Genomic DNA, 24829 nt, shown 5'->3' on the forward strand with positions numbered 1-24829 from the left:
AATATCTCAATCATTTGAAAACAATTATGTAGTGGCACCAAAAAAAAGAAAAAAGTCAATGCAATTAAATAAAGCTGTCCCATTTAAACACAGCAACGGGGAGAGATGGAGAGATTATGGGATGATATATACCTTCCTCAAGCCAGTCGGTTTTATTAGGTCTCTACCATTAAACAAGTTGCTGCTGAACGGAGATCCTGCACGGGAGGTTTTATGGGGGGAGCTGGTGGGGAAAGCCCACGTGAAGGCAGCATCTAGCAGAGGACAAAGCCAGCCGAGGTATTTCAGGATTTATTTACAAGCTCTAGGAAGACGAGCTTAGCATTGCCTCGCAGGGAAACAGCAAAGAAATTAAAGGTTAAATCAACAGTGTACAAAATCTCCTGTATAAACCAGGAGCAGTATTACCTATTAAGCAAGTTTAAACCTGTAACAACCTCAGCAAACCCTCTCCTGCTCCAGGGATGGACCCGGGCCAGCCTGGCCCTGATGGCACCATGCAGTGGCACGTTTTAGGGTGTCAATGAGGCCAGGACCCTCCTCCTCCTCGGCAGCAGGAGGGCAGGGACCCCCAGGCCCTGAGCTCTCCTCCCCTCCTCCTTACCCACCTCCTGCGAGATGCTTCAGGGCAATGGGCTCAGAAATCCCGCCTGGCCTCGGCGGAGCGGGGGCACAGGGATGCCAGCCCTGGCGCCCGGCGAGCAGCAGCTGTACCGACACCCCGAGCATCCGCCGGCAGGCGAGACCGCTGCTCCTCAACAAAGTCCTACTGCCGGGTGTCCTCCAGCGAGGAAACACCATGAAAGCCTACCTACAAACAGTTCGGCAGAGTGGAACCACGCAGCAACGTTACATCTCAACCTAATTTTTTTTAATTCTTTTTTTTTTTTTTTTTTTTTTTTAAATAAACTGCTTTAAATACCTACTTCAGAGAGCCTGGACAGAGTGGTGTAGCTTTCCTCTCACTATCTAAATAAGGCCCCTAACAATGTTATCACTTTTCAAAACACATCTGTCCCGCAGCTCCTAGCCCAGACAATTGGCAGGTAACCAGTTAATAAATGTCTTCGCCAGACTGTTGAATAGGCTGGCCCCAGCTCAAGAGTGATGTCAGTGCCATTCAATGCGCTATAATTGGAAAAACCTGGGGAAAGCAATCCCATGTTTTTTAATAAATAAAGAGCGTATTAGCAACCTCCTGCTTTTATTCACCACGGTGTCTACCTTGTTCGGTAGCAAAGTGGGATTTTTTTTTCTGCTGCCGCTCGCTCAGTGATTTCTGCTTGGAATTTGATGCCAGTTTCCAGATGTGTCTCAGGCCAGGAAGTCAGCAATCAGCCTGGATAAAGCCTCTGGGATTAGCTGCAGATCATCTTCTGACACACACATCCTTCCTGCACCCTCTCTTATGAAATTGGGGCACACCCCTCGTGCCCAGAAATAAAATAAAACAACCCAGAGCCAAGCAAAAGCCCCTGATTAGGACACTTTGATTACTTTCATATTAAATATGTGGGAATATATTTAATTAATTCAATCCATCAAAGCCCCTGAGGCACCATTTGAGGGATCTTTACAACACCAGAGTGTTTATATACATGAATCACTTTAACAATTGCAGGTTCCCTGTCTGCTGGAGCAGCCCCAGGTGAAGCTCACCGCCCACAGCTCCTCACCAGTGGTACCCAGAAGGCCTGCAGTGGGGTGAATCCTCCAAAGGACTCACCCTCGGAGGAAGAAGCGAAGATGATAAATGACTCTTCTGGGCTCTGTGTGAGCAACTTTGGGAAGCTAAAACCCAAGCGGGTGATATGAAGGATGTGGTTTGCCTGGAAAATAATCCCAAGCAGAAGCACCCTGACAACAACACGCCTTCCAAACCTCCCTGTGTCCCTGAGAAATGAACTACCCAGGGTTCCCAGCCGGCAGGAGAGGGGCTCAGCCCCAGGCAGCCAGGCTCCACACTTGCCCCAGCCATGGGGTACCGGCTGCTCCAGGACTGGGTGGGGGGTCCCAGCCCAAGGGGTCTCAATTAGTGACTTCCCAACAAAATTTTTTTTTTTTTTTCCCCCAGGCATTTAAGAGGCTGTAGTCGGGCCCCTTTTGCTTGGCTTGCGATTCCTTTCATCTCCGCAACAAAGCACAACCAAATTAACACCAGCCCTCCCCCCAATAACCGCCCCCGCCATGCACTCCCGCAGCCGCTCTGCATTAACAGGGCACCTGAGAGCCACTGCCAAAACAGGAAAGCAGGCGCCTAATTGAAAGGGAGTATTTGGGAGTCACCCTATACAAAAATTAGCAGAGATATGCTAGGAAAATAAAAGAGTGGGCATTAACGGCAGGCTTATCTTCTTTTTCCGTGACTCTAATGTTTGGGACGTGAAGAGGCCAAAAAGTTTCACATACTGTTCTGAGGAGCTGGTCACGGAGAGGAGCATCCTCTCCTTTACGTTCACCGCTCCCCCCAGAACAACTTAGGCTGATTTTGAGGTATAGACCTCCAGAATTAAAGTGCAAATGTACACAAGCCAAAAAATCCCCTGCATTGCTACTATGCAATTGTGTAGCCAGTGCTGGGTCTTGGTTATGGGTTGAGAAATCAAGCGCTGCCTGATTTCAATTCACCTGTGTTAGGTTTGGTAAAAACAGTAAACTGTGCTTAGGGAGAAAGAGAATACGGATGTTTTCCATCCCAAGGAAGGACCACGGGGGACTCCGTTTCTGGAGGTGGGACTGAATTTTAAGGTGAGTGGCCAGAGACAGCTCAATGAGGCTGGTTTCCAGATGGCATGGGGAGCCCCTCTCCTCGCTACCCACGCCTGGCCACGATCCCCGCCTGGGACCGTGACCCGTCCCCAGGGGAAGCGCCAGCCGGAGCCAAGAGGAGGATTTAGGATTAACTCCAAAAAATCAGCCAGTCCCACCCCGCCCTGCAGGCAGCCTGCGGAAAGGAGCAAAAGCCCTCAAGGCCAGGCATTGGGACGCCGCAGCCTGGCAGGGAGCAGGCAGCCCTGCCTGCAGTCTCAGCGGGGTCGGCAGTATCTGGACAAGTGACCCAGAGCAATCCCTGTCTGCTGGGGCCACTCGGATCCTCCAGCCCCAGCTCCGGGCTGCAGGAGCCCAGCCGGCTCTCAGAGCGGGAGCGAGCCACTGCAATAGAGAGGGGAAAAAAAAAAAAAAAAAGGAGAAAAAGCAGCGGGAAGCCCTGCTGAGAAGCCCCCTTTTGTGTAAACACTCTCCGTCCTCAGACTAAAAATAAAGGCAAACCACAGGAAGGGAGTGAGTGCTTGGACAATATCCGATTTGGTGTGTGCCTGGGTGTGAGCTGAGGGAATGGGGAGAAGAGCAGGGGACTCCACCCAGCGCAACCACACAAAGGCAGCCGTTTAAGACCTTCAAGATGGACAGGCATTCCTGGAGATTATTTAAATCCAAATAACTGCTGCTTGGCAGATGCGCAGTCCTTTGGTATGTGCGGAGCACTTGGAAATGTTAAGTGAGGGAAAAGGCTGCCATGGCAGGAGCAGGAAAGGCAGGGTCACTGCATGAGGCCCATTTTACAGGTTCGGAGACCGAGACCTGAGGCTGTGAACTGAAACCCCATAAACCTGTCAGAAAACAAGGAAGCAACCCAGACAAGATGTCAGCTGAAATCTTTTCAGCTCACAGGTCCATCCTCAAAAATTACCTCTCCCTGCACGCTGCCCTTCGCATCTCAGCCACCGCTGCAGCTGAAGAACCAAACCCAAAACAGCCGCACGCACATGACGGCTGCGGAGAGCGGATCGAGTTGACTGCCCACCCCAAAGGGGTCTCAAATGCTTCCCCAGGTGCCGGGCTCAGATGCACCGCACCCTGCCATCGCCATCAGCCAACTCACAAGGATGGAGCTTCACCGACACCTGCACGGACAAGCGCAGCCTCCTTGCAGGAGGGATGCTTTGCTGACGGGTGCAATCGGACCCAAGAGACAAGCATCCATCCATGCCGTGCAGAAAGCATGCAAGACAGTGAGGAGGCTTCTTGAAGCCCAGCGCTCACCGTTGGTGCTGACACACCACTCAGAGGCCTTCTGGGGAAATGCAGGACTTGGGAGGAACCAACCATTCAGCCTGGCTCGAAACAGTTCTCTCACACGGAAGCGGTCTGTAAAAGCAGAGAAACCCACAGCTCTCCCCAGCCAGCCTTACGGCCGCGGGTGCCACCATACAGGCAGCACCAGTCTGGGGTACTGGCGTTTGGGGCTTGGATCTGGCCACCATCAGCCCGATGTTCTTCCATGCGCTGGAAACCCTCCTCTCTTTAGCCAGCCATGGCTAAACTGCAGCATCTGCAATGCTCAACCGCCTCGTTTCCCTTCCTTTCTCTATTTTCTGTCAGAAGAAAATGACATAGTGCTCAGCAGTGGAGGAAATCAAAGACGACTACGTTGACCTCAACTTGGGCATGTTTCCTGCTGACGTTTGTATTCCTCTAATTCTCTCCTCCTGGTCCCATGTTCACTTTCCTACCATCAGGTCTCACCCCGAGTATTTGTTTTCTCTCTACTATTAGAAAGGTCTCTAGGTCCGCATTAAAGGTCTCCTCTGAGCACAGCCAAAACGCAAACCCCCCGCTTCCTTTAGAAAACAACTTCCTATGAAACACAGCTGTTTGAAGCAGGTCAGTTGCCTTCTCTGCAAAACATGCCACACCGAGCACAACCGTCCTTGCTTCATTCTCATTTCCAAGTACCTGCTGAGACTTTTACCGGCTTTCATTTGGGGCATTTCTTACACGCTAAATATAAAATGCAAACACCTTTCCACAAGGCTCTCTGTGAGAGGGGAACAGCTGCTGGTGCAGCAGCTTCTGTCCCCACTCCACCGTCCTTGCACACCGTACCAGCAGCACAAAATAACACAACAGCATGAAAAGACAGCTGTGCCACCAGCCATCAGCCCTACGAACACCTACGTGACTCACCTCCTGCCTCCCAGCTCGGCGGCTGAATCCCAACTGTAAATCAAAACTGAAGATCTTTCCTTGAAACCGACTTTAGCAGGCCGCTTGCAACCCCCTAAGGTGCTGCTGGACACAGGGGAATCCAAGAAAAAGGTGACACCTTCTGTTTACTCAGTTAATTACACTTTGTTATTGCTGGAGTGGCCGCTGCAGCACTCATGGACCCCTTTCACCGCAACTCCCCGCATCTTGAGATGTGTTTCCCTGCAAACACCTCTCGGGGATGAGGATGGAGGGAGGGGAAGAGGACTCGGGGTGCAAGCAGGGCTGCAGGTGGGAGCCCCGAACCTCTGCCTTGCCCAAGCTGGAGCTGCTGCTGCAGGCTGAAGTCAGGCTGGGGAAGGTTAACAGGGGAGACTTGCACCCACAGCTCCTTGAAACCCCAGCAGTCACCTGCCCCAGCCCGCCCAGCTCCTTCCTTGGCTCCCCAACATGGCCCTGGGCAGCAAATGCACCGGTGTGCAGCCTGCTGTCAGCACTGGTGGCACAGCTCACCACAGCCAGGGTCTAAGTGACCTCGGGGGTCTTTGGATAGAAGATCTCCTTAACACAAAGTCACAATCCTCCATTTTCGTAGGCACAATGCTTAACGCGGAGTTAGACAGCAGAAGGCTACAAAGAGTGACTGCAAATGTAGCCACTCTCTGTTGTTAGAAAACTTCCAAGTGCAATACAAGTATAACAAGCGCACACGTTGAGAGCTCAATTCCTGAGGTTACACAGCTAAATTAATAAGACATCTTCAGTCACGCTCTGGAAATACTTACTCCTTGCAAAATTACAGGTTGCCTCTAAAAGATTGGTACCAAAGGACAGGGGACACATCTGGAAGCACTGAAGTCTATCTCCGCCCAGATGTGTAACTTCACAAAGACACCTAAGGAGAAAACCCCAGCGGATTAGTGCCTCCTGACCCCAGTGTGACGAACCCCCAGTTTTACCTGGATCAAGGTGCGTGAAGGACCCGATGACAAAGTCCAACGTCGAGACGGCCAGTAGGAAGAGCAGCAGGAGCTGGAGCCTGATGATCCACTTCACCCCCGCCAGGTTGATCCCCAGCAGGCCCAGCAGGACAGCCAGGGAGATCCCACGCACTGCCCAGATGTTGCTGAGGCTCAGGACATCTGCGATGGACTCCGCAAAGCCAGTGATGTACATGGCACCTGCAACACACTGAAGGACAGAGCTCAGCGAGCGCCCCGTGGGAGAACAAGGGATCCCCATGCACAGCCCCCATGCCAGGTCGGGTGGGTCTCTGTTCAGACAGACAGACGTTTGCTGTCACAATACAATCTTTAATGTTACTCTGGCCTACAGGGACTGAACCTTATTGCTATAAGACAGCACACTGCCAGGGCAGCATACCTACTGTCTGGGTAAACAGAGAAGGCTGGGCGCTAGGGCCAGCAGCCCAGCAACTTTCCACTGGCTTTAAAATTTACCCTCCATTAATGCTCCAGGAGAAACCACGCTGGCTTCTCCAAGGGAGAAAAGGATAAGTCAACCTCCAAGTTTCTTCCCTTCTTCTGTTTCTCCGAAGGAAATGGTCCCAGCTCAACACCTGCCTGAAGAATGGCAGTTTGCTTCCCCCTCATTGCCTCCCAGGGGTTATTTTTAACTCGGTGTTTAGTTTGGATGTAAAGTCTGATGTTTCACCGGCTCCCCATCTCGCTGCTGGAACGGAGCCTGCACTTTTGAGGACAGCGCATTGTGCAAGCCATGCCCCCTGAGCTCCCGGGAAAGCTGCTTGTTTGTCTTGCTGCAGGGCAGGACACGTGCTCTGCCTTGGATGGCTGTGAGTCTGCAGGATGGGACATCTGCAGCACAGCTTCAGGCCTCAAACACCACTGCAGGGCAGCAATCCTAAATACCAGGACATTTATTTCCCTCCAGAGGTTCCCACTCACTGACATTTCAGCAACAACCCCCTTCCAGTGCACAGCATCCCTGGCAAACCAGGTCAGGGCACAGCTGCATGCCGGTCCTGTGACCTATGGTCCTGCGACCATATCCACTATCCCCATCCACGGACGAGGGATGGGCAGTACAGCTCCCACACGACTGGAAGGGAGAAAACACCCACCCAAGCCAGCAAGAGTCAGAGCAGACCCCTCCTTTGCTGCAGATGCCCCTTGGACCAACCCAGCACCGCTCCACTGAGGGTGTTGACAACCTGACCCATACCCAGCAGCTGCGGGTTCACGCACGGTTTTCGGCAAGCACGGTGCATGGGAATCACCTGTTCAAACTTGGACACCTACAACTTGGAGATCCTGGAGAAGGACTCACTTCCATCATAGGCAGACACCTAGCACAGACCGGGTGAACTACACCCTGAAAGTCTCTCATTCTCGCTGGTAGCCCCACCGTGAATGTCTCCATCAGAGAAGTCTCAGACTCTCCAAGGTAGTCCCCAAATAAGTGGATGTATTCTTGTTTACTTGTGTTTAGCACGGCCTACACTACCACTGAGTGGACCACACACGTCTTACAGGGGTGCTTTCTCCAGAAAACAAGTCCCTCCTGAGCTAGCAGAGGATAACACCCTGTGCCAGCACAGCTCCACTTGGGGCACCCACAAAAACTCCACTTGAGACCTGAAGCCAAAAAAACCCCAAACAGAATCTCATTCCAATAAACACATTAAAACCAGGTGCAGTTCTTGCCTCTCGTGTAAGGAAAAGCCCTGTAGACAGAAAGCAGTATCACCTAACCCCAACTCCCTGTACCTGACCAACAACAGTTTTTGAAGAAGTTACGTTTTCTTAACTAAGTTTTCTTTCCTTTCACACCAAGGACGGCAATGTGCAAGGACACTCTGAAGGGAGCAGAGCAGAGCGAACCTCTGACAGTCTCAGCACCTCAAGCCCCCTTGAAGCCTTTCCTCTGACAGACCATGAGCATCACCAGCAGAACAGAAGAGCTGGGTGCCCACAAACACCCCGCTGCTCCGCACACAGCAATGGCTGGGGCCCCTGCGGCACTGTGACACAGGCTGGCTTCTCATGAACTACCCATCTTGAAATCAGAACCGAGTTCTAGGCTGAAATTTGCAGAAATCAGTCCCTTACGAGCCTTTGTAAAACAAACCCTTTGCTGGGCGAGGAACGTAATTGACTTTCAACACCCAGACAAGAGCTGCCACTACCTTTGCTTTTGGGATTTTAGGGCTGGACCCTGGAAAACCTCTGCTTGCCCAAGCAGGTCTTGCTGCAAACTGCTCCAGGAAAGGAGACTGCAGAGAAAAGCACCAAACCCCAGCCTCATGGTTAAGAGCTGCGGTGACCAAACACACATCGGTCTCTGTAGGACCTAGTAGACGTCTGCTGCATCTTTTAGGGCAATCTGATTAAGCCTCTCCTATGGAGCATGCCAAGAGAACAGCAAAGCCCACCTTGGCTGATGCAGTAGGAGCCCGGGGCAGTGAGCCGCCTCTCATCTCCGAAGGCATCAGCAGCACGTGGCCAGTCATTCCCCACTTGCCCCAGTCAGACCAGGGAACGGGCAATACCCCCATTTCTGGCCAGACTCGCCTCGTGACAGAGGTTACAGCGCTCCGTGAGCATCTTTTAGCGGGGGAGCAGCCCGCAGCTGTTGCAAAGCACGTTGGGCAGAAAGCACGGCCAAAGAGAAGGGAAAGGCATCAGCTTTCGGGAGCAGGCAAAGCGCTCCTAAGCGAGCTGCCAGCTCCCACCCCGCAGCCCCCCGTGTGCACGGGATGCCTCGGCAGTGGCAGGGGCCGGGGCCGCCGCAGCCCAGCTTTTACAGCCCTCAGGACAGCCTGCAACCTGATTGCTTTCCCAGACGGGGTCCGCTCGGAGAGCAAGAGTGGAAAATATGACAGGAAGGATTCTCATGTGTGGCCCATTTCCATATCTTGGCTTGTAACTGTGTTCAGTTTGTATTTTATGGACACTTGCTTTTAATCTGGAGTGAAAGGAGAAGAGGGGACTATTTTTGGTTTGGGGTTTTTTAAGGGTTTTTGGAGATTGCTGCAAGCCAGTCAGTTAAAAACAAACCTCAGTAAAAATGCTTCTCTGCTCGCCACATTTTATACTGTTCATAACATCTTTATGGGGGGAGGGGGTTAAGTTACTGCAGGTTTAAGAGATTACTTTCCATTCTTTATGTTTATTACTTGTGTATTTCGGTGCTTCACCACCACGACAGCTCCTTGGGGCCTTTCAAAAAATCCAGAACTGTGACTTTTAGATCTCAAGAAGACAATTAGCTGTGGCTCTTACCGTTCTCCTCCCATACCAGCTCCACTTCTGCTGGCTCCCGCAGAGAAGCAGCCAAGGCTTGCCCGGTCCCTAAGGGCACAGGGAGCATGCCAAGGCCGACCTGCCAGCCCACAGCCGCTCGCTGTGCTTTAGGTGGCCACCCTGGCCTCTCCCGCTTTGGTTTAAGTCAAGTCTCTCGCCAGCAAGGGCATGTCCTGGCAATGGGAGTAATTTGGGATGGGAGGGCATGTCCTGCATGGTTTGCTTGTTCAGACACCCAGTTCCCGCACCGCTGTGACCCATGCCAGGCGGTGTATTGCCATGCACAGGCTTGCTCTTGGGGAGCAGAGTGGGGCTGAATGCTCCCCATGGTGCTCTCCCCATGCTGTCCAGCACACTGGAGCATTACTCGGATTTTACTTGGAGCATTACTTCCTGTGGCAGGAAAGCACAAGATTAATATCTGCATTGCAAAGTTTCTATATTTTCTTTAAATAACTTTTTTTTTTTTTTAATTACCTGGCCAAAAATATAAAGGAGGCCAACGGTCCCCCCTACTTGACCTCCAAGGACAGTAGAAATCATGGAGTAGACTCCTCCACTTCCGATGCTGCACTTCTCACACACCCCAATTCCAGATAAGACTGTCACCAGGGCAACCAGGATGACAAAGGACACCAGAAACATGCCCATTACAATGCCAGTGTTTCCCTGGAATGAAAAAAAAAAAACAAAAAAACCACACCTAAATAAAGATCAACCCACACCATGAAGATGTCAAGACAGAAAAAGGACCTATCTGCTCCTAGTCACTAGTGATCAATGAATCTGGAGTCATCACAGATTAAAAGAAAAAAACCCCACACCCTACTTATCTAATTAACGTGACTGATTGCCAGATTTACAGATCCTATTAACGTCCCTCTGAAGAAGACCTGCCTCGTCCTGGGGCTGGGCAGACCTTTGCATGAATCACTGATTTTTTCCTCTGGTTTAAAAAGAACGAGGTCAAACAATGATTCAGCCACCAAGGGCAGGGGATCACCACCTATTTGTATGTTTTAGCATGACATGCTTAAAAAAAAAAAAACACTTTCATAACAAAAAGTAGTTTCAAAATTGAACCTCTGGGATTTGTGACAGCTGATTTATTAACAGCATCAAGCTCACATTTTAATTTTTCAGAACATTTACCTTTAAAAGCTCTGATCCTCCCAAACAATGAGATACCAAAGAACAAAACCCCAAAGGCAACACGGCGTGGAAGATAAATAACTCTCTCATAAACTAGCGCGTGCTGTGCCTTATCTGCAGGACGTATGCCGAGTGGCAGGCAGCTTTCTCCCTCCGTGTACTCGGGGGAGTTTTGTGCAGAGGATTCAGCCCCGCCGAAAAAACAACCCCCTTCCAGCTCGGGTCGGAGGGAGGACTCCGGGAGGAGCTGCTGCATCAGCCATGGTCTCGCTGGGGGTGAGGAGCAAAAGCCTCTGAACAAACCCAGCTGCAGGTCCCTGTTAGCAGCTTCAAGGGCCAGCACCACCCTTATTTTTGAGGGTTCAGTTTGCCATTTAGGTCGGATTTTCAGAAAGAGAAGGCGCTTAGTACCGCCGAAAGCATTCAGGCACCTCTTCGGAGCTTGGGACCTCCCAACCCTCTCACACACGGCTGTAATTTATTTTCCAGGGTCAAAAGTTTTCCCTCGTGCTCCAGCCTACCTTCCCCTGCTGACAAATCGCTCAGCCCAGTGCACAGTGATTCCAACTGTACAGTCAAAAATCTCCTCCAGTGCCCAGCGCTTCGTTAACATCTGCCTTCCCCTCCCCTGCCTTTACTCATATTACAGGCCATGTCCGCATCCCTCCTGTCCAACCTTGCTCCAGCAACGTTCGTTTTTGAGGTCATACTAGCCTTGATGGGGGTTTGTTTATCACCAGCACTAAAAGGCTGCTTCTCAGCTTTGGGGTTGGTTGAAATCCCAGATTTTTTTTCTTTTCTCTTTTTTTTGTGAAACAACAGAAACATATCCAGGATGTTGCTATCATCATAAAATCCTATTTTGGTTCAGCATCCTGCTGCCTTTAACAGGGGTTTTATCTGGTCCGTAGGGAACGGAGCCAAGGTTTGCTATAAATGCAGCTGCTGGCTGGGTCAGCACCACAGCCCACTACAACCTGATACTCCTTCTTTAGAAGGACAATTGGACTTTTTTTCTTCAACAGCTTACCTGAGGTTAAAAGGGTTAATAAACACGACACGCTTCAGTTAAAAACAAATAAAATAGCACACATACGCAAACATACACGTAGCCTTGGGCTTTTCCAGAATCTGCTGGTGGTAGCAGGCTATGGCAGCAGCTAGTTAATGGGCAGTCCAATGGTTCCCACGGAAGAAAGGGTTAACACAAAGACCAGGGAGGAAGGCTGGACTCACAGCAACAATAGCAAGCAGAGAAAGTGGGAAGAAAAAGCCCCCATTAAACACTGATGCCTATTTATGCATTCGTGCTGGAAGGGGTTAGTGCAGTGTTATAATAGTTGTTGAGCATTTTGGCAAGATTAGGGTCCCCTGGAATTGCAAAGCTTTACCAGACCCGGCTCTGGAAATTTATAGCAAAAGCCTGACTCTGCGAACGGCTCGACATATGACTGTCCTCTGCCAGGGGAGCTCTCTGCCAACCCCGACTTCTCCTCCCTTCCCTTTTATGCTAGCTTCCAGCTGGTTCAGTTTTTCTTTTATTTACTGGCTTTATTTTTATTTGTGTTTGCTCCAGCAGTAACTTGCTTTCAAAGGAGACATGGAGGAAATAAGATCAGGAGGAAAAGGGAGCTAGGAAAATCATCCTGACCTCTCCACCACAATGACTGCAGCTCCCCTCAAAGCCTCCAGTGAAGCAATTTTCAATACAGAGTGCAAGTGTCTTCCTGCTCCTTTTGGAAGATGTCCACCATGCCTGTGACACGAACTCGTGCCTGTGACACGAACTCTGCCCGAAGCTCAAATTCCACCCGTCCCTGGGGGAGCTTTCCTTCTTCTAAGGGGAAATTTCGACGGACAATACAATGTTTTGCATCAGGAGGGGAGCAGAGACACTCTTCCAGGCTCTGACCCTCAGTAAGATACTATTCTGGATCCACAAGTGGAAGTCCCTTTGACAGCGATGACAATTTCACCTGACTGAGGACTCCAACACTGACATGTTTGGAAGAGCCCTGCTTCAGTGGTGTTGGGAAGTTGGCCGAGTAGCTGTAACTACAGCAATACATTTTACCTGAAAAGTGGTTATTTTGTCTCAACAATACAACACAAGGGTGTCCCTGCTCATTGTCAAGGTTGGTTGTTGGGTTTTTCTTTTTCTTTCCCAAAGCTAAAATCAGCTTTCCATTTTAGTGGAACTTTTTGAAATGCTACAAAATACCGGAGGATGTAAGCAATGCCTACAGTGAGCAGCAAAGAATCCAAAGTACCTGGGTGGTGACAGAGATACAAGGTAAGGACTTGAGGAGGAAAATGCCTGTTCACATGTTCAACCAAGTCAGCACTCACTCACCACAAGCCATCCCGTCCTCAGGAAAAGAACCACTCCAAAAATGTTGATCATGCAGGAGGTGAAGACGCCATCCCATGTTCCAAAAAGCACCGGCTCCCACACAAACAGCTGGATCTTCCACCAGGGCTTGGTCTGTGTTTGAGATACCTAGAGGAAAGCAAAGCCTTCAGTTTTACCTCTTGTGCTTTACAGGCAGGCTGCAGAAGTGGTGCAACAGCCAGCCACCAACAGTGGGATGGCCACCAGCAGCTGCTAACACACCACTTTGCTGCAAGAGAGCGTTCCCTGTAATACCCTATTTATATTCTTGTAGGATAAGCAGCAGCAGAATCCTACTCAGCCCCAGTGAATTAACCCCCTTGATGATGTTACACAAACCAAAAACACCATTGAAGGGGTCCTTTACAGAGCCTGCAGCTATATGTTGTGCTTCTCCTTCTGTCCCTGCCAAGCACACCACCAAGACAAGCAGGGTCCTCAGTGCATTGGAGAAGTCTCTTAGATGAGAAGACAAACCAGGCTGGACCAACTGGGACTGACAGCGTAGGTTAAGATGGTCTTCCCATCACACGCAGTCGTCTCTGATCAGGACACCACGTTTCTAGAGGAGACACGGGACTCTGGTACTCAGGGCACCAGTGAATTTCAGAGCTGCTGGAACCGAGACCTGACACTCCAGGGAAACTGCAGTTTTCTTGTTGCAACTGCTCCCTCCTGCCTTCTGGAAACCAAGTCCCCTCTCTCCCTTTTAAATAATACACCTGAGGTTTACGCAGCAAAAAGAAGGGCAGTTTTGTTACTTCAGCCCTGTTTACCTGCCACAGAGGTGACCAGGAGGAGGTGCAGAGACCACAGAGATGGAAACTTGCACTATGAAGGGAAATGACTCTCCTACATACCTGCTGTGCTTCCTCGTGGAACAGCTCTTGGACATATCCTTCACTTCTGGGACCATTCAGGCTGAACATCGTATCCTTCGTGTCACCTCTGCCTGCCCAACGTGCAGCTCTAGCACTACAACAGGCAAGGCTGATCCGAGCAGAAGGTCAGCTATTCTCCTCGGTCAAATTCCCGCGGTGCTGGATCACCCGTTGTAGAAGATTCATGATTTTATTGCACTTACTGTGAAAGCAGGAAAGATAGAAGACACTGCTCTTGCCTTCTGAGTCTGCAGAAGCACAAGGTTATTACCTAGATGGAGCTGAGAGCGACTCGTAGCAGATGCTGAACCACAGAGTGACACCACAGCAAGCAGAGAGCAGTACTGCCCCAGCACCCTCCCAGGACCTGTCCGTGGCACAGGCTCTGTCATCAGCCCTACATTTAACAGCCCTTGGTGGCCTATACTGAATCTATCCACACCCCTGGGGTCCCCAGCATCCGCAGCACTAGCTCCACAGCTTCACTGTGTGCTGTCTGGGAGAAGTATTTCCTTTCATTGGTTTTAAATCTGGTGTCTGGTAATTTCATTGCATGCCCCTGTGCTCTGGTGACATAGGACACCTGAACTATTTACTGCCCAGCACCACTAATCACTTCACAGCCTTGATCACATGCCTTTCAGCTGTACCTTTTGCAGACTAGAGTCCTGCCAATGTAACCTCTCCCCTGACAAATGACCTCATTACCCAGCTCTGCCTCTCTTCCAGTATGACGCAGAGATGGAACTGGAGCAGCAGCCGGTGTCCACCAACACAGACCCACACTCTGCCTTCCTGATGCTCTCAGCCACATCCCCTGCACCGACGTACAGGAGCCTTTCTTCATGGTCGTACCCGCCCTCGGAGGTACAGTTGTCTTGTCTGCAGTGGCCCAACTTCAGGTTTGTACCTGCCACAGGCAGACTCTGGCAGTGGGTCAGGCTTAATTCAACACCACGTATGTACCAAGAAAGCAGCATCAGGCTTTATTTCAAGGATAACCTAGCCCATCTTTACAGAAGGGGAAAGCTAGCACAAGCATTTCTCTGCCTTGAAATTGCTGGTTCCTGTCCTCATTGGGTGGTTTTTATATGAAGTTCTCCCACTAATTGTGGAAAGCTGCTTTTATACACCTCCCTCCAGCTGGCTGCAAGCCTTAACTTTCCCCAAATGGTCTTGTGATGGCCATCAACCAGTTACCCACGGTCTCCCACACCAGTTGCCAACAGAGCCTTTCTGGCCATTCCTCAGCACAGCTACACCATGCCTAGGTAAGACAAAGAGGGCTGCAGCCAGAGGGAAGCAAGACGTGCTCCATGGATGTGGAGAGGGCAGTTTGTCTGGATCGTTGGCTCTCCTGGGGCTGACAGCTTCCCAGCCAGTTGAGCTCACATGCTTACAAGAACCAACCATGATCACGCAAGGCTTGTACCAATGGCTGGACACGTTACCTGAGACCACAGACCTAATTTATCATGAGTGCAGTGTGGGAATCTCTGAATCCTCAAGCTTGCAAGCTACGGAGACAAGACAACCAACAGAAATGTGCTTTTCCTATTGCACAGGGTCAGAGACGTACAGAAACTACCTTGGGTCACTCAAGATTTCTGCATCAGGGTCGGAATCCCAGCTCCCACATAGGCAGTTTCACCATCCTGTCTTTATTATTCTACTTTTAAATACCCAAAAATAAATAACCAATGCTGCCGCTGCTCCACCACGGTATTTCAGCCGCAGAAGGACTCCTGCAGCTGGGGTACAATGGCCAGCACAGGAGGTTTTTCTTCACCCTGTCCACGTGGCCGGTTAGACAGCACCAAAGCCATAAGAGTTCATTGATTCCGCACCGCTCCCTCCTCTTTTTTTGAAGCAAATAACCCTTCACAATATCACAAATGGCCGCTGTTACTGGGAGATTGGGGCTTCAAGCAGGGCAAAAGCAGCAGGAGCAGATGAACTCTAAAGAAACAAAGCTCATGTTTTTATGCAAATAGCCATTGTAATAAAAAAAGGAAGAAAATACACGACGTGAAACAAGATTACAACTGAATAGCCATATTCTCCTAAGATTCCCCAAAGCAGCCCCTCCTCACCAGAGATTTCACTCAGTAAAGGATTCACCGTGGCCATCCAAACTCCTGCCTTTCACAGCAGTTCCAGCTGGATGTAGAAGAACAGGGAGGCTGCAGCCCTGCGGCCCCCGGCTCTCCTAAACCGCTCCACCAAGGGAGCCCAGAAGGAGGTGGCCCCGACCCCTTGCAGCAGCGCAGCGTGGCTGAAGCCGCTCGTTCAGCGTGCCCGGTGTGCGACAGCACGGGTAGGTTTGATGAACCCGTATTATCAATCTGAAACTTGCAAAATACAGAGAGAAGGGCTCCACGCACAGATTTCAGACCTGGAGCTCGCCTCGCAGGAAACGTTACCCTCCTAGACACTTAAACCCCCTTATCTCACAATTTCCTTCCTTTTTCTCAGCATTAAAACCCCTCTCCAGCCCTGTGCTCCCATGCCCCTTCTGCTCAGCCCTGCTCCCGCTCCCCTCGGTGCAAGAGCTTTCTCCTCCACAGTCACAGGAAATTGCCTCTCCACTATTGCTCCTCTGCGGCGTTTCCAACCGCCCAATATCTTATTACCCAATTCCGCAATTGTTTACATCCCTCCTCAACGTATGGATCCATTCAGCCCTATGAGGTAAACGAAGCAAACACAGGAGGGGGTATAAGGCACAGAAGCGAGAGCTGAACAAACATGCCAGGACAGCTGCTGTACATGCAGCCACATCCCGATCCACGGGACGTGCACGTTACTTCTGCGATTTAGGGTCTGAAAGTGGAAAGTCCTTGGGGCAGGAGCCTTCCTCTTGTCCCACGCAGCACGCTACCAGCGCAGCGTGGTTTCTAAGTTGCTGCACAGCACAGAGATGTTTTTGGGTGGTATTATCTACCTAGGTCACCAACCTAGTGGAAGCTTTTTCTGTTATACACACCAGTCTGCCAAAAAAACCAAACAGGCACAGTTTTCCTCTAATATAAGCGAACCTCTAACTCAAAAGTTAATTGATATTACTTTTCCTAAAGTTTCTGCCAAAGCCACCAACCAGTCTATAAATTAAAGAAGAATGGTTGTTTTAATCTTTCCATACCATTTAGCACTCGAGAGAGCAGAAGAGCATTAACAAACCTCCTCGCAGAAACATTACAAAGGCTCGTCTCCTTTTCCTGCAACGCTTCTATATTTAATTACAAAACCAGATTCCTACAGATGAAATTTCTGTGCCCTCCACATCCTTTCGAAGCAATAATATTTTATTGATTGTCACATTAAAGCCATTTCTGAGCTAAGCGTCGCTGCTCTGAGCTACTCAACTGCTGGCTGATTTTAAAGAGGAAAGGTTAACGCCTTCCCAAGCACAACTGCGGGTGGTCCCACGACCTCCGAAGCCTCCATCCCTGCCAGAGGAGGTACTTCCAAGCCTCCCTCCCTCAAGGGACCCAGCAGCCAACCGCACTTTAGTTTTAATAAATCCCCTCAACTCCTCTCCAGGTCAAGTTCTTAAAAACACCTAATTTAGGGGACCCTGAGGAAGGCAGGAATTAAAGGGAAATAAAGCAGCCATCAGCGCAACGAAGGTAACGCCACGCATAGGAGCGCTTGGTTATTCCCAGTTATTCCCGGTTATTCATTTACTGCAACAGCCAGGACAATTACCCAACTCTTTTTGTTTCTGCATATCTCTGCGGCGTAACTAACGCTGCGGAACACGAGAGATGGGAAACAAGCCCGGGCTCACCTCAGCAGCTTTAATTCCCCGGTGCGGTCAGAAGGCTTCGGTTTTGCAGAGGCCGCGGCGCTGCCAACACCTCCGAGCCTCTGGCCGCTGGGCCCACCGCCGCACCGGGGCTGTGCCCACCCCTCCCCGGGAAACGCTGCAAGTACCTGCTCGCTCTTCCTTTTTTTTTTGGCCCTTTTTTGCTCTTCTTTTTTTTCTCCTTTTTTGCTTTTCTTTTTTTCCTCCCTTTTTTTGCCTTTTTTGCTTTTCTTTTTTCTTTTGCTTTCCTTTTTTCTCCCTTTTTTGCTTTTCTGTTTTTTCTCCTTTTTTTGCCTTTTTTGCTTTTTTCTTTTGCTTTCCTTTTTTTCTCTTATTTGCTTTTTTCTCCTTTTTTTTGCCTTTTTTGCTTTTCTTTTTGCTTTCCTTTTTTTCTCTTATTTGCTTTTTTCTCCTTTTTTTGCCTTTTTTGCTTTTCTTTTTGCTTTCCTTTTTTTCTCTTATTTGCTTTTTTCTCCTTTTTTTGCCTTTTTTGCTTTTTTCTTTTGCTTTCCTTTTTTTCTCTTATTTGCTTTTTTCTCCTTTTTTTGCCTCTTTTGCTTTTCTTTTTGCTTTCCTTTTTTTCTCTTATTTGCTTTTTTCTCCTTTTTTTGCCTCTTTTGCTTTCCTTTTTGCTTTCCTTTTTTTCTCTTATTTGCTTTTTTCTCCTTTTTTTGCCTCTTTTGCTTTCCTTTTTTTCTTTTGCTTTCCTTTTTTTCTCTTATTTGCTTTTTTCTCCTTTTTTTGCCTCTTTTGCTTTCCTTTTTTTCTTTTGCTTTCCTTTTTTTCTCTTATTTGCTTTTTTCTCCTTTTTTTGCCTCTTTTGCTTTCCTTTTTTTCTTTTGCTTTCCTTTTTTTCTCTTATTTGCTTTTTTCTCCTTTTTTTGCTTTCCTTTTTTTTCTCTTTTTTTAACTTTTCTTTTGCCTTTTTCTTCCCCTGCCTTTTTTGCTTTCCTTTTTTTTTTTTTTTGCCTTTTTTTTTTTAATTTCTTCTCTTTTTCCCCCCCTTTCCCCCCTCATTTTTCTTTTTTCGCTCGCCTCTCCTCCATTTCCGCCCCTCCACCTTCCCCTCCCCCGCCCCGAGCGAGCTACTACAACGCCCCAGCCGGAGGCAGCAGCCGGCAAAAGCGAAGCGAAGCGAACCAACCTGCCACCCGCGCCGTCCCCGGGCTGCCCGCGCCCCCCCGCCCCGCCGGCGCTTAGCCTTGTCCCCCGTCCCCCCCCCCTCCGGCTGGGCCCCGCTGCGGGCCGGGAGCGGGGCGCTGAGCTGCGCGGGGTCCCCCGCGGCCCCCGCCGCCCCGGCCCCACTCACCTGGCGGCGCCCGGGCCCTCCCTCCTTCCCGGCCGGCCGCCGCCCCCGGCCCGCTCTCCCGCGGCGCCGCCTCCCGCGCAGGGCCGGCCCCGGGCGGCTGCCACGTCTGCCCGGGCACCGCTGCCCGCCCGCCCTGAGGCGCTGCGGCCGGGCCAGGGAGCTGCAGCTCAGCGGCGGGAACACACGCACACCCACCCACCCACCCACCTGCTCAGTTCGATCTACGTGCTTTGTGGTAGTTTCCACGCGGGGAACGCGCCGGTTAGTTCTTCCGGGGGGGGCTGAGACATTGCGGTGCCAAAAGCGATCGGCGGCGGCACGCGCATCGCCCAACGTAGGAAACCCAACTAATTAGGGTTTAGGAGCAGACTTCCACTAAATCGGAAATTCTCAGGAGTCTGACCAAAAAAAAAAAAAAAAAATTCACGGCTGCTCGGTTTCAGCAGGAGGGAAAGCTGCCAACCACAGGGAAACGGGACTCCGATTCCGCATAGGAGCGGTTGCAACCTGGTTTCAATACGAACTCACTTCAGCGTAACTTCCCTCTTCAGGGCTGCCAAGAAACCCTGTGACCCCGCATAGACAAAGCTCCATCTGAATTAACAGCAGGAATTTTGTATAGTCTCAATGTAAATAGCATCAAATCTAAAGCTAGACACCCTTCCTTAGAGCTTGAATAGTATTCACTGACTTCATTTACTTCCAAATGAAGTAAGCCAAAATGAGTTAGGACCATTTTAATTTTCGATAAAGACACCCGTATAATCCAGCGAACACACTTTGATTTTCCAGTGCCCTGCAAAGTGCAAACAAGTCTTTACCCCAGGACAGAAACAGCAAGGACGAGCAAGTGGCAGAAGAGGAAAGCAAGCAGACCACACTTCTAAGAGGAGGATGAAGCCTAGCTGAGGAAATCGGCAGATTTCTCTCCCAGATATCCTCCCATTCCTGGAATATTTCAGAAGCTCTTCTCCGGCTCCCTTCAAAGAGGACACTCTTTACAACTACCAGGGAACAGGTTCAGCCAGATTCTCTTATCTTGAGGGCCAGTGCAAAATCTGAAATAAGTATCTTCGATGTGTTGCCTAACTGCTAAAGAGTCACTAATTCACTAAGTCCTGTGCCTTGCCTGCAGACACATCTGCTCCTACACACACAGATGCACGCTAAGCAAGAGCTGAAGAAGTTTCTTGGGGCAGTTGCTGCTGCCACCCCCCACCGCCGACCACTCCTTTAGGAAATCCCGCCTCCCCACTGGAAATAACGACTGCAGAAATCCAGCAAAAGGTATTTTCAAGGACCACACTGACACGTTAAAATCACCAAGCACCGCTGTTACAAAAGCACTTTGAGGAGCGCTCGGCATTGGTCTCCATCTGCTCCTATTTAAGTCGTGGCAATTTTCAACATTTTCCTCCTTGGCAAGAGAATCCAGCCGGCAGCACTCCTTCAGCGGGGCTGCGTGCGTTCCTGAGGAGCACGCCGCTTTTCCATACTCGGCACACGAGCAAAACCATAGCCTGACATACACTCTCACTTCTCCAAGGGCAATCAACACGGGGCAGTCACATGCAAAGCAGTTTGCTTTCTTTAAAGAACAGGCTTCAAAAATAAAGAGGCAACCTGAATGCAAGAGAAGCGGCTCTAACTTAGATTACTCGTAACAAGTATGTGATGGTGTGGAATGGTATAAATTCCCCCAGCACACGCTTGGGATGGCTGCGTGACTCACAGCTGGCTCAGCCACCAGCATGTTCATGCCAGCCTCCCTCTGCACCGCTCCGAAGTCTACACCACCTTCCAGGAAAACCATTGCAAACCACTTCAGAAAGTTTTTTAAAAGTCCTAATTAAAAATTCTCTCTCCTTACGCTGAGTACCTTAGCTCTACTGGGAGGAAAAGGGGGCGGGAAATGCAACTAAAAGTTGAAATTGTTTTATCAAAGTCAAATTCTTGGGTGCTTTGGGGGCTAGCAATGAATGCTGCAAGTTCCACAGACCAGCAGGAATCCTTTCCCTCAAGTTATGTAGGTCCTCGGGACTGTCAGATGGACCATCCGAAGCCTGGCAGACCCAAGTATCAGCCATCCTGAACTGTGACTGAAGACGACTTTCGGCAGTCCATATGGTGTCACTCGGTGGAAACTGTTCCAGGGGATGGAGCCTGGAGGTGGATTTAAGAGAGCGAAGGAGGTGACAAAAGGTGACGTGGGATAAAACAGGTAAGGGAAAAATACAGAGGTGTCAAAGATACAAACATGGCCGCCACAAAGAGGGAAAGTAGCAGCACAGAGGTCGGTCAGCAAGAGAAGATGCGAATCTGAAACATCCACAGGTCTAAGCCATCCCGTGAAACGTGGAAAGGATTGATTCTTAGTAGACTGGATGTTAATTATCACATACCTCATCATCATCTTCTTCAGTTGCTAGACACACCCGTCTTTCCTAACACAGCAACATGCAAGCCGATTTCCATGTACACACACAGCACAAACTGTGAATAAACTACACGATTTAGCTAATCACATCGCTTAGTGACCTACAAACAGATCAACAGTAAAACGGGCTGTTAGGAGTGAAGAGTATGTTCCCAGACTAAATGAAGAGCCAGACTTTTTCTATTTGAGTTCACTCATAGTTGTAAACTGTAAAATGCTTCGCTTTTAAAATGCATTTTTACCTGATTTTGTTCAGCGCGTGATAACAGCAGTTATCAATATAGTACCTGAGCATCACCACAAACAACATTCTTGTTTCAATTCATTAAAAATGGAGTTTCCGGCAACAAGAATGACTCTGAGAGCCAACACTGCCAAAGCACGTTTCCATATCCAATGTAGGGACTCGCGCTGTCCTTACGGCTCGTTTTCAAGTAGCTGCAACATCCACCACTTTAGCTATGCATTTGACTAGGGGACTGATGATCCTGTTTACTTTGATTTGACGCTTTCCTTTAAGCTAACAAATGCCATCTTAAAGAAAATCCTCCTTTCCGAGTCCTGTTTTGGAGGAAAAGATCACTTGGCACACTGGTATCCTTGCACTTGGTCATCCGTCTTTATGAGCTCTAACTTTCTTAGGCTGTTCTGATCTGTCTACAATTAGCTTTGTAACAAAGATGATTTCAGGAACTGGCAAGACAAATGGAAGAAAACACAGGACTTGAGAGAAAACAAACAAGTCATCCTGGGAGCTTCTGATGACATCCTCTGCTTTGTTCTTGCACATTACTGCGTGGTCGAGATTACCTTGAAATTACCCTGAGCATACTCCCAGCACTCGTAGTCGTTGCTTTATCATCTCTCGTGACTCAGATTATCTTGTGACAAGACAGACCGGTTAAGGAAGTGCTGCTTTCAGAGTATAAAAATTATACATTTTGAACAGTCATTACTCATCTTACAACACAGAACTATTTTTTATAATTTACACTGCTAAAATAATGGAATCCTCTCGGTTTCACTAAGGCCAGGCTAGTGCTTTTGATCTAACAGCAGTTACGAAAGCTCTGTTACTTCTTCCTCTCTGAAATGGCACTAATGATCACACTTGACCATGAGGAAAAAAAAAGATTATATGTAAATAAAAGTGAACACAACACTAACATGTGTTCAGTGGCACAGCTTGCACTTCCATAGCTGGGCCAGCTTACCTCTCGGGCTGTGCAGCTGAGATGGTATTACCTCCTCTAGATGAAGGCAGCTACGGACAAGCTACTGCCAACGCACTGACCTATGTCAAAAGGTATCAGCACAAAGCTTGGGTTGGGACTAGGCACCCGCATTTCTAGCCGAGAGGCTTGAAAGGTGCAGCTGCTGGCCAAACAAAAGCCAAGCCGCTTTGCAACAGGCAGCGGTGTACAATTATCACGCAGCAACACGCCTTGGCTCTCCTGTGTAGGACAGGTGGAGCTGCCCAGGGTAGATGGACTGGAAAAAACCAGCCGTTACTTGCACACCCAACAAGCATCCAGAAGTAAGTACAAATAATGGACGGAGGAACTGGATCCCATGCTTTTTGCATGATGTGCGTGGCTGCCAACACTGGCAAAAGTAACGTAGTTGGCTAGACTGCAAAAGACACGCACACGTTTTAAGATGGAACCTCACCAAATCATCGTATTTAATTTCTGCCAGTAACTCGTACGTGTATGCATTCGACCGCCTTTGAAGTTCAAGAGCTGAAGCAGATGCTGGAGCGGGGATGTTATGAACCTGAAGACCAGCCCTGATGTGAAAGGGGAAGGACGCTGCAGAGGCAACTTACCTGAGTGACCAGGGCAGGGCTGCTGGCTTCTGAAAGGACAGCACACGTGGGCTCGGTTTTAACCCCCTGTTCCAGTGGGAAGCTCTCTTCTTTAAACTCCGTTATCTTGACAACTAAAGCAGACAAAAAAGCAAACAATATTCTATAGGAAACTATCTTCTGTTGGTTTGGCAAGTGCAATGCAGAAGATAACCAACAAATTGGACACTCCAGGCTACCTCCCTAAACCAACCCACCTCCGAATCTCTCTACTTTCATAAACTGCTGCCTATCCTGGAGCTACAAAATAGTTTCTCCTGTGCGGTGCAAGAAAAATATTAATTTCAGAGAGAGATATTTTTTTTTCCAGCCCTCTAAATAAACAAATAACCAATCATTTTAACAGAAAACTGTTTCTTTCTCCTAGCAAAAAAAAGAAAGCTAATTTAGTGGATTATTTTTCTCAACACAAAATGTAGGTTCGGGCAATTCTTTTTAACATCAAAATATTGAAAAATGTCTTTCTTTTCAGTATCACTTTACTATTTCACAATTTTAATCACGAAAGTCAATAAGCAGAAACTGTAAGTTTTGATTCTTATTTCCACTGCATAACGAAAACAAATAAAAATCGGTATAACTAAGGTAAGTGAACATAACAAAGCTGAAGACAAGCAGGGTGGCTAAGTACACAGACACTACTTACTCAGGCACATTGCAGAGCACACCCACAATTTAAAACTATTAAACATGAAACCGTGTTACTATACTGGCTGGATGTTAACATACCACGTTAAGCTCTTGATAGGCTCTTTTAAAAAACAATACCAAGACGTGCACACTGGACTAATACTGAAACAAAGTCATACCAAGTCATGTTGCTGTATTCACTCTGTACTTCAGAAGTATGTAAAGGCACTGCAAGACAGCAATGCCTACGGCCTCACACAGCTAAGAGGGACTGAATACGGGCAGCCTGCCCAGGGCCCGTTTCAGAAGTGTCTGTGCTGATTTAATCTCCTACTGCCTTGCAGCTGTGCGCGGCCAACCCTGCCAGGGCTGCTGTCCCCCGGGTAAGACGCTAGAGCAAATCTCGAGTGCCCTTTCTCTGCTACCATGCAAATTCAGTCAACTGGGTTAATCATCCTCAGAAGGGCTTTAGGCTAAGGCCAGACGAAAAGCTCCTCTCGTGCAGCCACCGCTGCCCGGAGGAGGCTCCCCGAGGTGGCCGGCGAAGAACGCCCAGGTAGTGACTCTGCGGGCTCCGGGACAGGGGCTGTGCCCGTCCGGCGGGGAGCCACCGACATCCTAGACCCACACAGCTCTTTCTGCAGTGCTCATCTGATCACGGCTCAAGTCTTGACACAGAACTTCACTAGATTTTTTTTTTCTCTTTAAAAAGTAGTGTGGGGCTTTTAACATTTTCTTACATAAAACTTGTTCTTATATGAAGTAAAATCAACAGAGCCGCGCATTTCACAAAAATCAAGTCTTTATCAGAAGGGACCCTACCAAAAGATTCAGGGAAAACAATGCCTTTAACACATCAATAAATAAAGGCGAGAAAACTAAATTATCAGTAATTAATGCTATGGGACACATTTCTGGTTTTGTAAGTGCATAAACGCTATGATCTTCAATATTTTTTAAATATTTGCTTCAATGATAGAAAAATCTATGTAACGAATACTCTGTATACAACACGCTACAAAATTATGTAGTGCGCACACAGCATATTGTTATCCAATAGACTTGAAAACTTGAATAATCA

The 24829-nt window shown here is 49.0% G+C and overlaps 1 protein-coding gene across 3 annotated transcripts in view; it reads right to left on the reverse strand.

Moving 5' to 3' along the window:
- The window catches only part of SLC12A8 (solute carrier family 12 member 8), a 58778-nt gene extending 35602 nt beyond the window's left edge, over positions 1-23176 (reverse strand). The window contains exons 1-5 of one of the 3 annotated variants that reach the window (XM_052791100.1): positions 23080-23176; positions 13677-13899; positions 12778-12924; positions 9750-9941; positions 5949-6180 (exon numbers count right to left, since the gene is read on the reverse strand). In XM_052791100.1, coding sequence (XP_052647060.1) covers positions 5949-6180; positions 9750-9941; positions 12778-12924; positions 13677-13745 — 640 coding nt within the window. In that variant the 5' untranslated portion in view covers positions 13746-13899; positions 23080-23176. Of the gene's footprint in view, positions 1-5774; positions 6181-9749; positions 9942-12777; positions 12925-13676; positions 13900-18814; positions 18860-23079 lie in introns of those variants that run through there. The other 2 variants (XM_052791097.1, XM_052791098.1) reach the window with 2 other exon arrangements.
- Between the last annotated feature and the right edge of the window lie 1653 nt (positions 23177-24829).

This window comes from Harpia harpyja, chromosome 7 (assembly GCF_026419915.1).
Source record: "Harpia harpyja isolate bHarHar1 chromosome 7, bHarHar1 primary haplotype, whole genome shotgun sequence".
NCBI lineage: Eukaryota > Metazoa > Chordata > Aves > Accipitriformes > Accipitridae > Harpia > Harpia harpyja.